The sequence below is a fragment of the Athene noctua genome, chromosome 6 (assembly GCF_965140245.1).
Source record: "Athene noctua chromosome 6, bAthNoc1.hap1.1, whole genome shotgun sequence".
In the NCBI taxonomy this organism is placed as follows: Eukaryota; Metazoa; Chordata; class Aves; order Strigiformes; family Strigidae; genus Athene; species Athene noctua.
In genome coordinates, this window is record NC_134042.1 from 12,994,116 (window position 1) to 13,009,581 (window position 15,466).

The following is a 15,466-nucleotide window of genomic DNA, read 5'->3' on the forward strand; positions in this document are numbered from 1 at the left end:
CCCCGCGCCCGACCGGCGTTAGCAGACACCTTTTATTGAAACCAATCCGTGACAAAAATTAAAACGATTTGCAAACTACAAACAGCACCAAAAGCCCACCCCTCCCAGCGGCACTTTGATCCGACAAGCCTCTGTTAGCACACGGGGGCTGCCTGCTCAAAACTTACTCAAAGTTTACTCACTGCACGCCCAGCAGGCCCCAGCGCTCATGGGACGCGAGCAGCAGCCGGGCAGAGCTTTGTTATAGCCCAGCACGGCCGTACAGCTGCCTGGGGGTGCTGCGGGGCCCAGATGTACCTCGTGAAGCTCACCCAGCCACCCAGGCAACAGCCGCCGTGAAACACTACAGGAATTTTGCCAGGTAAGGAATGCAAAACAATGTAAGTAACATGGCTTTATCTAAGGCCATAATCAGGCACTTAGTTTAATGTATGCTTCAGGAAACTGCTGTATTATCTGCAGTGTCTGCAATGTATCTTTGGTCTCCAAGTAGCGTTGCAAATATGTAAAATACTATTGCAAAAGTTGGCTGGTTTTCTACAGACCCTTCTGTGAATTATGTTGTCCCAAAATACCGTGACCTGTTCACAAAAGGATCTTCACAGTAAAATTACATTCTTTTCGGTTTTCCTCCTTTCTTTGTTTAAAAGGTGTCATTCAGCATTCCAAACAAATGAACTATTCAGAAACGAAAGTGTAACATCAAATTGTTACATAGGCTTGCTTTTTTAATGAAGTGTTTTAATTCTCTCTCAAATTGCATATATCTGACAACATCTAACACTGGATTATTTTAAAGGCTTGTGCTTTAGAAATGAAATGTGAAGACTTTTAAGCTACCTGGATTTTCTTTTATTTACAACTTAACATTTACTTCCTGAACCTCCAGCTTGAAATCTTGCATGGCAATGGATATGCTGAGGTAGGACTGCAATGTGTAGACACGGGTATCAGTAGTGGGAGGGAGTGTTAGGGGAGGCACTGCTCTACAACAGTTACACCGCTCCGACTACTGAAGATGCACATAATAAGGCAGACCAAATGAACAGAAACCTTCAAACAACCTTTTCCTCTATGGTTGCAACTTGGAGTGAGATTGGAAAAAAGGCAGTGTACTATATACGGGTGACACCAACATGCACATCACAGCAGGCTGTCAGCCTGGACTTCTGGGGCTGCTGGTTTTAATGGAGGTTCAAGCGCCAGATACGACTCTGCAAAGGCCTCTTCAGCTAGCGAGGGATTTTAGAGAGACTAGGGGTGAAGACGTGGTGAGTGGAGTGAGCAGGATGGAGTGGATGGGTAAATTGTTCAATTGGTAGTGATGGCGTGTGGAGAACTTACAACTTCAATCAAATGATGGGGAGTAACAATAATTGCAGAAAGCTAATGAGAGCTGAGCAGCAGCATAATGACAGTTAACTGGAGAGCAAAGGTCCCTGAGAGCAAAGCAAAATTCAGTACCATAAAATAAATTAAGGTTTTGAATCTTCCTCGATGGCTCTCAAACTGGTCTGACAAAATGACCCTAGAAGGAGAAATTGTCTTGATAGAGGCCCTTCTTAAACAGGCCTTCAGCACTAGCAGCATTCCAGCAAGACCCTATTGAGAGATCAGCTCATTTTGGAAGAAGTTACTTCTTGCTACCTGAATAGTGGGGAAAAATAAGGCACTAGACAAAAATTAATTGAGATTAAAAAAACCCCAAACCAACCCCAATTTCAGGCAGTCATGGAAAAGATATCCTGGATTTGGGTTTGGGGGTTTTTTTGGAGGGGGAGTAGTTGTATGGGGTTTTTTTAAGTATTGTGATTCTAACAATCATCACCATAAGGTGACAGCTTTTTATAGTTTGTCTTAATCTTCTACTGGCTAGGTTTTCTGACTTTCAACTCTGCTTTCTCCTTAAGAACAGCTGTCAACATCTGTTGACATCAGTACTAAGGAGTTCCACAAGTAATTAATCCCTAGCTTAATGGCAGGGGTTATTAGTTTAAAACAAGCAACGAAGAGAGAAGTAAGACTTGCACATAGCATAACTGCATTTAACTATGCTTTAACCTATCCAACAGAATTTTAATACCCTGAGTGTCAAATGTCAATCCAAGACATTATAGATGGTTACATCCCTAATACAAGACAGTGTTAGTGCTGCCATTCTGCTGGGACAACAGGAAAACACTCATTTTCTCACTCTATAGGTCATTTTTGTTGGAAGGAAACAGACTGTCACCAGAAGATGGCCACCTAAAGAAAGCCCAGGTATGAGCTTCATTGCAAATAGGTATCTCCAGGAAATAGAAGACATTTCCAAAGTATATATGGCTGTAAATCTGAGAGTTCTGGGCTAAAGCAGCTTAATACCAGGATCATTCATCAGTCTGATGTCAAAGTTTTTCATCCATGGGTTGCCATCATTCCCCAGGTGCGATCCAGTCTGTCATTGCTGAGGGTACAGGCTAGCTGTTAATTTCTCTGAGTCATAAATACTGCAAGCAAGAAAGTACCTACTGCTCTCTTCAGATACTTGTTCCTTGCTATCGTGACCAATTCAGGCTTTCAAATTTGTACTACATTGCAGCCTGCTTATCATTGTTTCACTTCTCTGTGTACCTAGCTAAAATAACTTATGCTAGTCCAAATAAATCCCTTTTTTTTTGGATTTATACATGTAGCTAAGTAGTTGTTTGGTTATTTCATATTTCAAAGCTTTTCTCAGTCAGTCCCTCCAATTCACCTGTCATTTTGGTGGCTCAAGCTCATTCCTCTGTAGTTCAGCAACCACGTGCAGGTGCTCAAATGTTCATCCCAAATGCAAGTGCAGAAACTCCTGAATCTTTCTCCAGGAGTGCTCCTGTGCATGGGCATGTGCTTTGCTTTCTCCACCCCCAAGAACAGGCACCCCCAGAACACGATCCATAGCTACTTGACAAAATGGAGTAGAAGGAGGATCAATTCGGTGACCTGCTCCTGGATAACTCAAGAGTTTAAAGTTTTCTTTCCCATGCTGGCGTAGACGCCCAATAACCAGCTCAGCATATAAGGAGCTCTTCCACATACGATCATCTTCCCCTACCACTAAGAGAAAGTGACCTTCTGCTTTTTCAATGGGAATTGTGCAGGGAGAATTAGCAGGATTCATTGGGTCATCCAGAGCTTCAAAAATGTCAAATACGCCAGTGTCAGAAACACTGACCTTATTCATATCAAAACGCAGCCCAGGCAGAGTCATCTCACCATAATGGAGGTCTGCAACTGTGTTTGAACTACATCCAGAGATACAGACAGCAGCCACTACTTCTGGCAGGAAGGTGATCATGGAGAGGGCTAATTCTGCCCCTTTTCCAGTCCCAATCACTCCAACTCCTGGTCCCTTCACCTTCAGATAAGATAGGGGGTGGGGAAGAGAGGAAGAAAGGAATAAGGGAGGAATGCATTATAATGGGATTAGCCAGTAAATGCCTTTGGAGTTGTGTTATTAAAAAAAAAAAGTAAGGTTAGGTTAAATATTGATGTGACCTGTTAGAAAGCTACAGCCTGGACCCAGGCTCCTCCCTCTATTTAGTGTCTTATTTTCCAGAGGCAACAAGAGCTGTCAAACCCCACAAAATAACAGAGATAAGCACAAAAAGTACCACCACTTGGATGTCACCTAGTCCCTGCTGCATGTTTTGATGCAAGTATCTTATCCCCAAAACAGGTAGCAGGAAATTCAAGCACAGTCTATGGCTGTGTAAGTCTCAGGCAAATAAAGTAACCTCACAAATGACATTTGAAGGATTAGGTAAGTAGTATTTAGCCTTGTCCTTTTCTAGCCTGGAAAGTAAAAGTGAAAGCAACATGCCAAGTCATCAAATCCATTCCTTTGCTGACTGTTGAGTAGTTTTGTATCATCATCTCTTAATGATGTGAGGTTTTTTAAAAATGAAAGCAATTAGTTTATCATCACTGCTCCTGTTTGGAGGATATTCCAGCACTTCACTGTTCTAATGATAGGAATCTTCTAGTTTCCAGCATGAATTTATTTATCAGCTTGTGGTGGAAGAAATTCACTCTCCCCAGTCATATGCATAGCCAACTATGCAGGACCTACACTTTTCCCATTATTGGGCCTAAACTTGCACAGCAAAAACTGATACTCAAAAAAAATCACCACCACCACTTGGGCATGACTGCTGACTCCTCTCTTGTCCTAAGAGATCTCTCATTACACTCACCTTTGGGTGGCGCTGTAGGAATCTAGCTGCCTCCTCAAAGTACTCGAGATTGAATTCTTTCATGACCTTAGGCAGATCTTCAAAATCAAAATACGGCAGAGAAAGCGCAGCGAAACCACGGGTAGCCAGGAGACTAGATCTAAATTCAATCAAACCTCCTTCGTCACCATACATGTCAATCACTCCTGGAAAGGGGCCATCCCCTATATTCAAAAGAGGAGGTACAGGTGACAAGTTATGAAACAGGACACTAAAAACTATCTGGTGAAGAGTGAACAACAAAATATAAAAGGATTAAGACATTTTCTATTATTACTCATTACTTTTCCAACAGCAGAGATTAGCGAACCAGTGTTGTATTCCACTTCAGCTATTTCAAACTAAGAATACATCCTTACCTTCCCGTAAAAATATGTGGAGTTAAACTTGGTGGTTTTTTTTAAAAAAACACCTGTTCTAAATGTATTTTTCAAAGGTCCGAACCTCCCACCCTCAGAACAATCATACTCTACATGGGCTATTTTCCCAGAAGGGAGTCATGCCTTAATTAGTAAAGTGCCAGCTCATTACTAATGTGGCAAGAGCACTGAGCCCTGGAGTTAAATTCTACAAAACTTATCCAAACTCTGGAATAAGGTGCATTATGCAAAGCACATGAAAGAGACACATATTGCTAGATGAAATCAACTGGATTTACTAGCTCTATCTTAACATCAGCACTGTAACACTTGGCAGCAGAACTGCTACTGCGGATGTGAAGAGACAGTGTAAAACAGATATGGGTGCGGTTATATGTGTGTGTCCCACAAAACTACAGAAATAACCAGAACCACAATTTTTAACGAGCATGATTTTGCAGCCAAGATTGTGTTGCGATATTACTGTATGTCATGCCAGCAGATCTTGGGTCGAAAGGCTAACGATACTACCTCTTGGAACTATGAAGATCCCAGGCAGGCAATTTCTTTTTTTACCTTTTTTTTCCCCCCCCTGGCCACCAGATGGCACTACTGATGTACTCGGATCCAGCTCACTACAACTCTCTCCGCAGGAAAAGCACCTGCTTGTGCAAGAGCGCATTAACTCCCTGACATTACCTATATGCAATAAAGAAAAGACCTCTGGCATTTCAAGGTGCTTGAGAAAATGAAGTTTTGGACAAGACATGCTAGATGGCAGAAACTCCTAACATAAAGCATTAGGAAGCCAGAAAAGGACTGAAACCTACTTTCGGGTTCTTTCTGTTTGAAATTTTTCATAGAAGTTCAATATTCTACTTGAGAGAAAGTATGTCTAGATAAATTTATTATAATACCATGACCAAAAGTAACTTTTAGTTAACAACAGTCAGTGTAGATGGCTAGAAAAAAAAAAAAGTATTCACTCATTTATCACCCCTACCTGGAAAGCTTTCTAACAAGAACATCATTAGAACACAGTCAAGCATGAATGCGTTTCTCTCTCATAAAGACAACCTTTACCTTACACAAGGATCCTGGACTGCCTTCCTGAGTGCCCAAGTATACAGTTTCTGCATAGCTCACTAAAAAGCAGGATAAAAAACTTCCCTAATGCTTACAATGCAAACAAACAAACCCTATACCTGTAACTTATGCCTGAATTGAGAAATCTCTTTCATATTAAAATTACAGTGTAAGCTCACTCTCATCTCACTTTTACTAAGAACGGCTGGTTCCCCTTTAAGATTCCTATCTTAATAACATTAACATTTTTCTATCCCTGGAGCAAAGAATGGTATAGTAGTAATGCTGTAACTGGATCCTCCATCAAGAAGGATGCCAGTATCATTTAAACAATTATTCCAGACTTTTCCACACTATTACACCACTAGACTTTCTAAAGGGAAAATGCAGTTCCATCTTGCAGATCTCTGGATTCCCACTGAGCTCAGCAGAAACCCAGCTCATCCTCTAAGGCAGGATGTATCAAAACAACCACGTCTCAGAGATGGAAAATCCAGCATGCTGACTAAGTATTTGATCCAAAATTCAAAGTTCAATCTCTGTTGTTGTTTTTTTTTCTTCAGTGGACTTTGGATCCGTATCTAAATGGATAAAAAGATTATTGGTTTGGAAATCATTCACTGAAAATACTTGAATCTCTAATAACTGTAGTGGTACTTACAAGATTTGCTGAACCAAGGCATCACAAATTAGAGGTAATATGGAGGGCAGTTCTAGTAGCACAGCACTCATGGAAATACAGGAAGTTTAAATCATGGCTCAAGTGTACAAACACCATCATCAGTGTAAGGTTTAATTTTCCAAGAGCACTAGCAGACCACTGGAATATCACACCTCATAAAGCACAACCATCCCACAAGCAGAACAGGTAGAACTTGCTCAGGAGTCTATTTTGCATTTATACCCCAGAACAACTGAAGTAACTCAACTATTAACTCAGTTTCAGCTCTGGTGTAACGCAGGTGAAATACCACGATTTTCTAGAATCTCTTCTGCTGCTCTCCTTACTTGCATGTGTTTCACAGGGAAGAAGAATGCCTTTTTGATTCGGTCCTACCCAAGATAAAATCCTTGGGAGATGTGGCACAGGCTCACATGATGATGCATATCAGCTTTTTTGAATGTTACAGATTCTGGTAGTCCAGAGCCTCAAACCTACTAAAAACCGTAGACTGAGAGCAGCGTCACAATAAACTCTAGGACCCCTCTTCTCATTCAGCTTCTGCCTGTCTCACAAGGAAGACTACAACCCCTCTTCTCATGTAGCTTCTGCCTATGCCTGCCCTGCCCTGCCGACAAGGACCAGGCAGTGTGGCCGCGCACAAGTGGGGCCGCGTCCCGGCAAGCCTTTGGGAGCGTCTCCGAAAGATTTTAAGTAATAAAAAAGACCCAAACGAAGGGCCACCTGTCTGCGGGACGGCGTTATGGATTTCCCGGGTGATGCCCTACGCGTGCTTCCCTTTTAAAAGAGCCTTTCCTTGCTCTGGACAGAGAAGCCGGGCGGTCCCGCCGGCCCCAGGCACTCACCCGGCGGCAGGAAGAGGGAGCCGCGTACGCCTCCCTCCTTCAGGCGGATCCTCCGCACGCCGGGGGCCGTGAACCACCGTTCCACCTCGGCCTTGGCCACCACCGGCCCGGGGAGGGCACCGGGCAGGCTGTGGCCCTGGTGGACCAGCACTTCCACCTTCAGCGGGGTGCCGGTGCTGCGGGGCACCAGCCGCTGGTACGGCCTCTCCATGCCGGCGGGGGCGAGGCTCCAGAAGAGCCCCATGGGCTCCACGCCGGTGTAGTCCCCGCCGTGCGCCGCGTCCGTGCCCAGGTGCAGCTGTCCGCGGCTGTCCGCCCAGTAGTGCGCGCACGACTGGAAGAGGCAGCCGCGCTCGTCGGCCGCCACCGCCCGCAGGGTCACCGGCTGCCCCGGGCCCAGCCCCGCCACCCGCGTCTCCACCCGCTCGTCCGCCAGGCCGGCGGTGGGGGACACGGCCACGCTTACGGCCCGCGCCGGGGCGCGGCACAGGGCCCGCGCCGGGGCCGAGGCGGCGGCCACCGCTCTCCACATGACGGCGGCTGGCGGCGAGAGGACGGCGGGGCGGCCGCTGCCCCCGCCAGGCAGCCTCAATCGATAGCGGAGCCCCTCTCCTCCCGCCCGGGCGGCGCCTCGCTCCGGCGGCGGCGGGACAGGACGCCTGCCGCCGGGCCGCTCCCGCCTCTGCGCCGCCTCCCGCATCTCCCTCCCGCCCCGCAGCCCTCCCCTAAGCCATGTGGAACAGCGAGCCGTGGACGGACGTTAACGTAGCACTTTTAATCCGTTAGAAAATACAGTGAATACAAATCGCATCAACACGAGCAGCAGTTTCACCCACTCAGCTTGGGTTTGTAAGGCACTGGCGTGTTAAAAACTTATTTTCAGACAATAGTGCAAACTCATCAGCGCCCCATGGGCAATATTCAGCGCTTTTTCTTTCAGACTCATACTTGGGTGCCAACCACGCGTGACAATCCCCAAGCGGGGGGCGAGTGTGCCCAGACACCCTCCAGAGCGAACCAGAAGCGAGGCCTGCAGGCCTGCGGGGCCGAGTGGGAGAGAGAGCAGGCCCGGCCACCGCCTCCCGGCCCGCTCCGGCCTGCCTCCCCACACATGGCAGCTCCTACAAACCCGCCGGCATCGCACTCAGCGCCAAGGCAAAGATGCTTCAGGGAGCTGCCATGCCGGCTTCGCAGCCTTGCTGGTCTTAGCAGCACTTACAAGCAGGCAGCTGTGGAAGCATTAAGGGCATGTACAGGCAGGGAGAAACTGCCCTCCAACAGGGCTCTGGACCCACAGAGGAATATACAGCCCTGCTAAGGAGATGCCCAGGAGCAGTTCCAGGCATAACCACCAACAGGTCCAATTATGTTGTTTCTTCATGCTTACAAACTTTCCAAAACCATACAGATGTCTCATTTCTATTGCACGTGCTCAGAATGATTTTACATCAGACTATGGGCTGGTTTTGTCTATAAATGGTAGGTGTGTTATCTGAGGGTGCAGGCACATTATTTCACTGCATTGGCAAGTGAAATATTAGATACTAGATATTAAGTGTTAAGGCAGATGCATTTCAGTGATGTGGGAGAAGGAGCAGTGAAGGAGAGGGAAGTGCACAGGGAGAACAGCAAGATTACTGCAGGCAGGAAGAGAGAGCATCTGCTTCCAGAAAAACTAGCGCACAAAGCTGGATCTGGCAAGGACAATGGCATACAACATGGTTCCTTTGAGAAAGCCAAAGCAAGTTTTCATCCCAGTTCTCAGCTTGGATGAGTTACCTTCTATTTAAATTCACATTCAAAGCAGACCCAGCCTTAACACCACCATTCGTCCACAGATTGTAATCCCATACTACACGAAACAGGAGGCCAAGACCTTCAACCAAGGTTAGAGGAGGGTGTTAAAAGGAAGCAGCTTTCATGTTCTCACCTACTGTCATCCTCCAAGAAACCCAGTAGTTTATTTTCTGATGTTCTTTGTTCTCATTTAACGAAACAAACTTGAAACACCAACATCTTAATCTGTAATGTAACCTAACTCACATCACAGTTTACTGGATGTTCTAGGTGGCTTGCCTGTGAGGTGTTTGTGGAAGAAAGCTTGGATCTGCTGCCACGCATCTATCTGTGCCTCACAGTGTGCCTTGGGCTCCCCTCCCCACATCACAGGCTTCCCAACTAGCAGGTGCGTTGAGGCTGCACACATTGGGAAAAAGGGGGGTTCAATGTAGTGACCTGCTCCAGGATAACAGACTATCTCAGGCTTTTCCTTCCCGTGAGCTTGCAAATGTTTGCTCCCCTCAACTGCAAAGAATTCGCTTTTCCAGTTGTGATCATCCTGGCCAACAATGAATAAGAAGCGACACTCAGCCTTCTCCAAAGGGATAAAGCTTTGGCGGTCAGGCCCTTCTAGAGGGTTGTTCAGTGCATCGACAATATCAGCAATCCCGGACTCGTTGATCTTGATGCGTTTTACACTGAAACCAAGGGGCGGAATGGTGATGTCCTTGTAGCGGAGCACTGAGCCAACATTTGCCACAGAGCCATTGATAAGGGCAGTGGCTGTGATGCCCTTTAGGAAGGAAGCCATGGAGACACACAGATCACCCCCCTTTGAGATTCCAAGTAACCCAATCCCAGGACCTTTAACCTGGAAGGGAGAAAAGATAAACCACAAGCAATTAATCACAACACACCACTTGTTTAAAAAGTTGCCACATTTGCAGCAGTGTCTGTCCTGAATCTGGACCCCAGGTATACATATATAAGGTCCTGTGTGCAGGGTCCACGTCTGAAGGACCCTAGGGCCCTGTTCCATGCTTGATTTATGATCATAAGCCCTGCTGAGATCGCAGCATCATCCTAACAAAGCTACAAGGCTCAGTGTGGATGAGGATGCTTCAACTGTTCTTGCAAAAAACATGCAGATGTGCAGCCCCAGATTCACTTTGCTTATAAGGCAGTTCAGGGAAGAAGAGGGAAGGAACAGGGTAAGCCTCTTCAACAAATGCCTTCTTTCAGTTCAAAATGCTCAACGTCAGCAATGACTATGATACTGTCATGACTTGTGATAGTGTATTTCTTATATTCAATCACTGTCTTTGATTCCCCTATTAAGAAGCTAACATGGGATAGCAGACTTCACATCAGCTGCTCTCCCGTTTCGTTAGTATGCTTGGTTCTAACTGTCAGTGAAAAGGAAGTATTCTGAGTTAGCTTACTCGTTAAAACATATCTCCCAAAAAATAACCTATTAAAATAATTTTTCTAAGCAAATTGTACAGTCCTCTGGACTCCATCTAGAATAGGTTACCTTCACTTTCTTTTACAGAGGCAAATTAACTAGAATAGGGAAGTTAAATGATTTTACAGGGTGCTGAAATCCTCTAAGGATATCGGAAGAAGGTTAGCTAATATCACAACTGCTCCAATATCCAAAGACCCTCGGGGGTAAAAAAGCTTTGAGACAGCATCAAAATGTAATACCTTTCATACCTTATCACCAGTGTAATAAGGCTCCAAACCCACTGACTTTGAAGCATGGAAATGAAGAAATTAGAAAATATGGCTGAAACTTTTCAACATGTTAAAAATATGGTGAGGGTATTAGTAGAGGAAGCTATGGTACTGCTCTCAGGGGAAAATAAAAGCTGTGTGGGAAGCAATTTTCAGAGTTTTTTGGGCAGAGAGGTGGCAGCAGCAGTTGAGGTTAGGGTGACTGAAAAGCAACCAAGACCTTTAACAACTACTCATCTTTCTGAAGTTGAGCAAAATATTTATTTTGAGCTCTCCAGAGAAACCAAGTGTTGCCTTGTGCAATTCCAGTTACTGTCACACACAGCTACTTGGAGGGAGATGCAGAACTGAGCAGGGTTCTCTTCCAAGAGGCGTTGACTTAGAAGGATCCCAAAGTTCACACCTAGCTACTAAAACCCACACTTACCAAATACGAACATTTGGAGTGATTTTAAGAGCTTACACAATACACAGCAACAAATATGTACTGGTGGACTCCCTTGAAATCTGGACCACAGAAGGTTATCATAGGCTCCACAGCTGAAAAGGACATTTAGTTCTGAAGGACATTCTCCAGAGCATAAACCTAAAAGCCTCACTGGAAGTCCAATAAGTCTCCAGACAACCAGTACCCTTGTTATGACACTGGGTTGAATAGAGCTGAAATTACCAGTATGTGACTTTTGTGTCACTGTGTCACCTGGCCAGTTCAAAAGAAAGAGTTGGAATAACCTGCCAGAGAACCATTGTAATAGGAGCTAAAGATAAACAAATTAATGGAGATGCTATTTTAAGTACAGGTGCTCTGCCCCATCTGCAGTCTGACAGGACCTGACTAATGAGAGTTCCCTGTAGTGATAGTGTGTCAATGAACAAACCAACCTGGGTGTGTTGTAACATATAGTTTACAGCTTCTTCAAAATATTCCAGGTGTAATTCCTTCATATCTTTGGGGAGATCTTCATAGCTGTAGAAAGCCAGAGCCAGCACAGCAAAGCCATGGTTGGCCAACAGACATGCCCTGTATTCTGGGAGTCCTCCTCCAGTTCCATACAGGTCAATAATTCCTGGAAAGGGGCCATTTCCTGCAGGAGACCACATAACAGGACACATTAACTTAATTATATTCCAAATTCATAGGCCTGGGAAAGTAAAGAAAAGAAGAAAAAGAAAAAAACCATAGAGCAGCAGAGTGGTACTAAGGGTCAAGTTACTGTGCCAGGTTTCAGTAATGGCTACATTGTTTCAAGATTAAACAGGACAGCACCAAACTGCAGGCCTGCTAATGTTTTGGAGACTATTGGGGACAAGCAAAGGAATCCCTTGACAGTCACAGCTAGTCCTCTGTATCATGCACATTCACTGCAAAGGTACCAAGCTCTGCATCAACAAACCCAGGAGGCTTCTCCTCAGTGCACTGCTCAGAAGACTGACTGAAAAAATCTCACATTCTGATGGTTCCAGCTTCTCAGTTTCACTGTAAATGTACTACAGCCATTTATTCTGGGATTAAGAGAAGAAAGTATTTGTAACCAGCCTTGCTAACCTGGTGAGGGAAGCTTTACATTAAATTCATCAGGGGAGTGGGACTGAAGTCCTGAGCTGAGAGGGGTTGCTGCAAACTGATAACAAAGTATGGAAAGGAGGAGGCTGAGAGGGAGACTCACATTCCTGCTCAGGAGGGAGGGTGAAGTTTCCCTCAGATGTTTGCAGACTATCAGGCAGAACTTGAGCAACAAACAAGAACTGGAAATTCACCTCCAGCCACAAGGCCACAACACAGAGTCTGGGACGCTGGCTGGAACAGCATGTATGATTTTGGCACTATCATGGAGGAATTCCCAGGGACAGAGAGGGAAGAAAGGGGAGAGGAGAAAGCACATGCTACGTAGAGGAGCTCCTTGAGTACATAAGGTTCCAGAGACATGCTTGGTGAAAACCTCTGGATCACAGGGGAAAGGTGGGATGTAGTGGTGCTGCAGCTGCTACAGATCACTCAACCACAAAGAGGCAGGAGATGAGAATTCTTACAGACAAGTAGCAGAAGTCTGTACAGCTGCTGGGAGGACAACACAGCATTTGGTCAGGCAACCTTCTGAAAACCTCACAGACCCTCTCAGTGATTATTTTCTGAAAAAAAAAATACCATAAGAGAAAACCTATCTAATGCTTTACTTGATCTTCTGCTCACAAATTGGGAAGAACTGGCAACAAATGTGGTAGCAAAAGGCAGACAGGTCTGCAGCAACTATGACATTACTATGACATTCAGGATCTGTGGAGAGGATGGGAAGGGATGCAGCAGGCCTATGACTCAACTCTTCAAGAGCAACCTTCAACCTACTCAAAGAATTACTATCTGAATTCCCTTGGAAAACAGCCAGGTAGAGCATAGGTAACTTGAAGCCTGGCTGATGCCACCTCCCACGGCATTTGGAAACAAAAATGGTACTGCCATCGATGCCCTCGTGTCCAACAGTCAGTAAAACAAACCCCCATGCGTTTTAGCCCAGGCAGCCGCGCTACGCGAGGAGTGTGGCCAGCGGACCAAAGCTGGTCGGGCTGATCAGGCTTTGAAGAGATCCAGCTCCCCCTTGTCCTCAGGGGGAGTCCGGAGGGGCTCTGGCTCCAGCTCTGGGAGCTCCTTTGGCGGGGGAAGGGGCCCGGCACGGCCGGTACTCACCGGGGGGCAGGAAAAGCGTCGCCCGGACCCTCCCCTCTCGCACCGGGACTCTCCGCACCCCGTCGCGCAGGAACGCCCGCTCATGCTGCGCCTGGGCCAGGAGCCGCCCGGGGGGCTCCCGGTGGCCCTCCAACACCTCCAGCTGCAGGAGGAAGGGGCTCTGCACGTCCCTCTTCACCAGCCGCCAGAAGGGCGTCTGGGGCTGCAAAGCCCAGAGCAGCCCCATGGGCTCCAGGCCGGAGAAGCTGCCCCCCGGCAGCGCGGGGCAGCGGGCGAGGTCCAGCTCCCCGTCGTCCCCCGCCTGGTAGCGGGCGCAGGCCTGGAAGAGCTCGCCCGTCTCGTCCCGCAAGGACGCCCGCAGCGTGACCTGCTGCCGCGGGCCGAGGCCCCGCACGGCGATGGCCAGCGGCTCATCGAAGAGGCTGCGGGCGGCGGGCGAGAAGTGGATGGAGGGGGCCGCGGCGGAGAGCCCGCGGGCAGAGCCCGTCCCGGGCGGCTGCGGGGGCCTGCGGCGCTGCGCGGCGGCGGGCGTGAGGCTGGGCCAGGCCGGCTGCTGCTGCCAGGCCTGGGGGCTCGCCCGGCGCAGGGAGCGGGCCGTGACCTGTCCCATGGCTGCCGGGTCGCGTCTGCCCCCGCCAGCCGATGCCGGGGTGTGTCCCCGCGGGACCGGGGCCGGGGCCGAGCTCGGGTGGGCGGTCGGTCCGGGAGCGCCCGCCGCGGCGGGGAGGGGCGGGACGGCAGGTTCCTCGTCCCGCCCGCCCGCCTGCCTCCTCCCCTGCCTTCCCGCCTGCCTTCGCTCCCCTCCGCTCCCCTCCCCGGCTGTGGGGGGCTTCTCCGCCGAAGACCCTCTGGTCCGAGACCCGTCCTGGCCCCGGGGAGCTCCTCCCCGGTGCTCCCCCGAGTCCCCTCCGCGGGCCCGGGCGGTGGCTGTGGGCGAGGGGACGTGCGGCGCAGTGCGGGCAGGGGTGCGACGGGCCACCGAGTCGGGATTCTCTATCAGGACCGGGAGAGGCCTGTGTGCCGCGACCGCACGGAGATGGGGCAGCGCAGGGCTCCCGCCCGCCGGCAGCGAGCTTGAGCCTGAGCCTGAGCCGGCCCCGGCCGCGGCGGGGAGAAGCGGAACTCGCGGCGGCCCGGCATTGCTTCCCGCTGCTGCCGCCTCTCCCGCCGTGGTTGCCCCAAGGGCTGGGCAGGGCGGGTTAATGTCTCCGCCAGGCTCTGCCCAGCGCTGGCACCTGCACAGCCAGTGGGCAAGGACCGTCAGGGCGGTCAGGGATGTGCAAGGGGGGGCTTCCACAGGCTCCCGAGGCAGGTCAGGAAACACCAGGCTCTTCCAGTAATGGACTGTGCAGCGGTTTAAAAAGAAGGCTATTCAGTCCGTCCTATCTAGAGCTGGATCTTTTGCTCTAAAGGGAACTACAAAGGGAGAGCTGCTTCCACAGGCTCCCTGACTCCTCCTGGGAGATGCGGGTAGAGGTGCCTCTCGCTCAGAGCTCCCTGTGTCTGACTTAGTGGTGTGAAACAAGTGGAAACATCGGAGGGAATCCTCAGCATTGCCCTGTTTTGAAATACTAAGCGGTCAGAAGTATTGGGCAGAGTTTCACCAGTCTTTTGTTCTCCATGGAGATTACCCCATCTCTCCTAAACAGCTGAGGTGCTTTCTCATCTAGCATTCGCATATGTTCCCTGGCATCCAGCCCTCAATGTGTGGCAAACTTCTGTTGTTGAGAACAACACTCCTTGCTTGCAGAGCTGGATTTGATCACCACCTTGACCACATGCTGGAGCAGATGCTAAGGGAAAGGGCCCTGCAGGGGCCTTGGTGACCCAAGCGCAGTGGAAGAGTCAAGGTAAGGGAGCTATGTGTCAGTCTCCTCTGGTCTCCGCTCCCCCACCTGGGTAGCTCTTGCTCCCAAGCTCCTGCAAGTTCCACCCTGGAATGAGAGAGTGGTTAAAAAGCAAAGATCCCTGCTTCTAACCAAAGCACAGCAAATTACTCCACGGCTTTCAGATCTCAGTCTCTTTATTACAATTCTCAC

The 15,466-nt window shown here is 48.6% G+C and overlaps 2 protein-coding genes across 2 annotated transcripts; both read right to left on the reverse strand.

The window, feature by feature from the left end:
• Positions 1-14: 14 nt before the first annotated feature.
• LOC141962069 (acyl-coenzyme A thioesterase 5-like) lies at positions 15-7,802 on the reverse strand. The gene is made up of 3 exons (XM_074909626.1): positions 7,229-7,802; positions 4,218-4,420; positions 15-3,379 (listed from the first exon to the last, which is right to left on the reverse strand). The coding sequence occupies exons 1-3, from the start codon at positions 7,758-7,760 to the stop codon at positions 2,804-2,806; spliced, it is 1,311 nt and encodes a 436-aa protein (XP_074765727.1). The 5' UTR covers positions 7,761-7,802; the 3' UTR covers positions 15-2,803.
• A 182-nt stretch (positions 7,803-7,984) lies between these two features.
• Positions 7,985-14,150, reverse strand: LOC141962070 (acyl-coenzyme A thioesterase 1). Its single transcript, XM_074909627.1, has 3 exons — positions 13,428-14,150; positions 11,627-11,829; positions 7,985-9,878 (listed from the first exon to the last, which is right to left on the reverse strand). Exons 1-3 carry the CDS (start codon positions 14,035-14,037, stop codon positions 9,273-9,275), a joined length of 1,419 nt encoding a protein of 472 aa, XP_074765728.1. The 5' UTR covers positions 14,038-14,150; the 3' UTR covers positions 7,985-9,272.
• Positions 14,151-15,466: the final 1,316 nt, after the last annotated feature.

Bases quoted from the DNA above. Each gene is read 5' to 3' on its own strand.
- LOC141962069 (XM_074909626.1), bottom strand. From the start codon at position 7,760: ATGTGGAGAGCGGTGGCCGCCGCCTCGGCCCCGGCGCGGGCCCTGTGC. The intron at 4,421-7,228 runs GTGAGTGCCTGG...TTTTGAATATAG, and splicing joins CTCCCTCTTCCTGCCGCCGG to GGGATGGCCCCTTTCCAGGA. The intron at 3,380-4,217 runs GTGAGTGTAATG...TCTTATCTGAAG, and splicing joins TCCTACAGCGCCACCCAAAG to GTGAAGGGACCAGGAGTTGG.
- LOC141962070 (XM_074909627.1), bottom strand. From the start codon at position 14,037: ATGGGACAGGTCACGGCCCGCTCCCTGCGCCGGGCGAGCCCCCAGGCC. The intron at 11,830-13,427 runs GTGAGTACCGGC...GGTCTCCTGCAG, and splicing joins GACGCTTTTCCTGCCCCCCG to GAAATGGCCCCTTTCCAGGA. The intron at 9,879-11,626 runs GTTGGTTTGTTC...TCTCCCTTCCAG, and splicing joins ATATGTTACAACACACCCAG to GTTAAAGGTCCTGGGATTGG.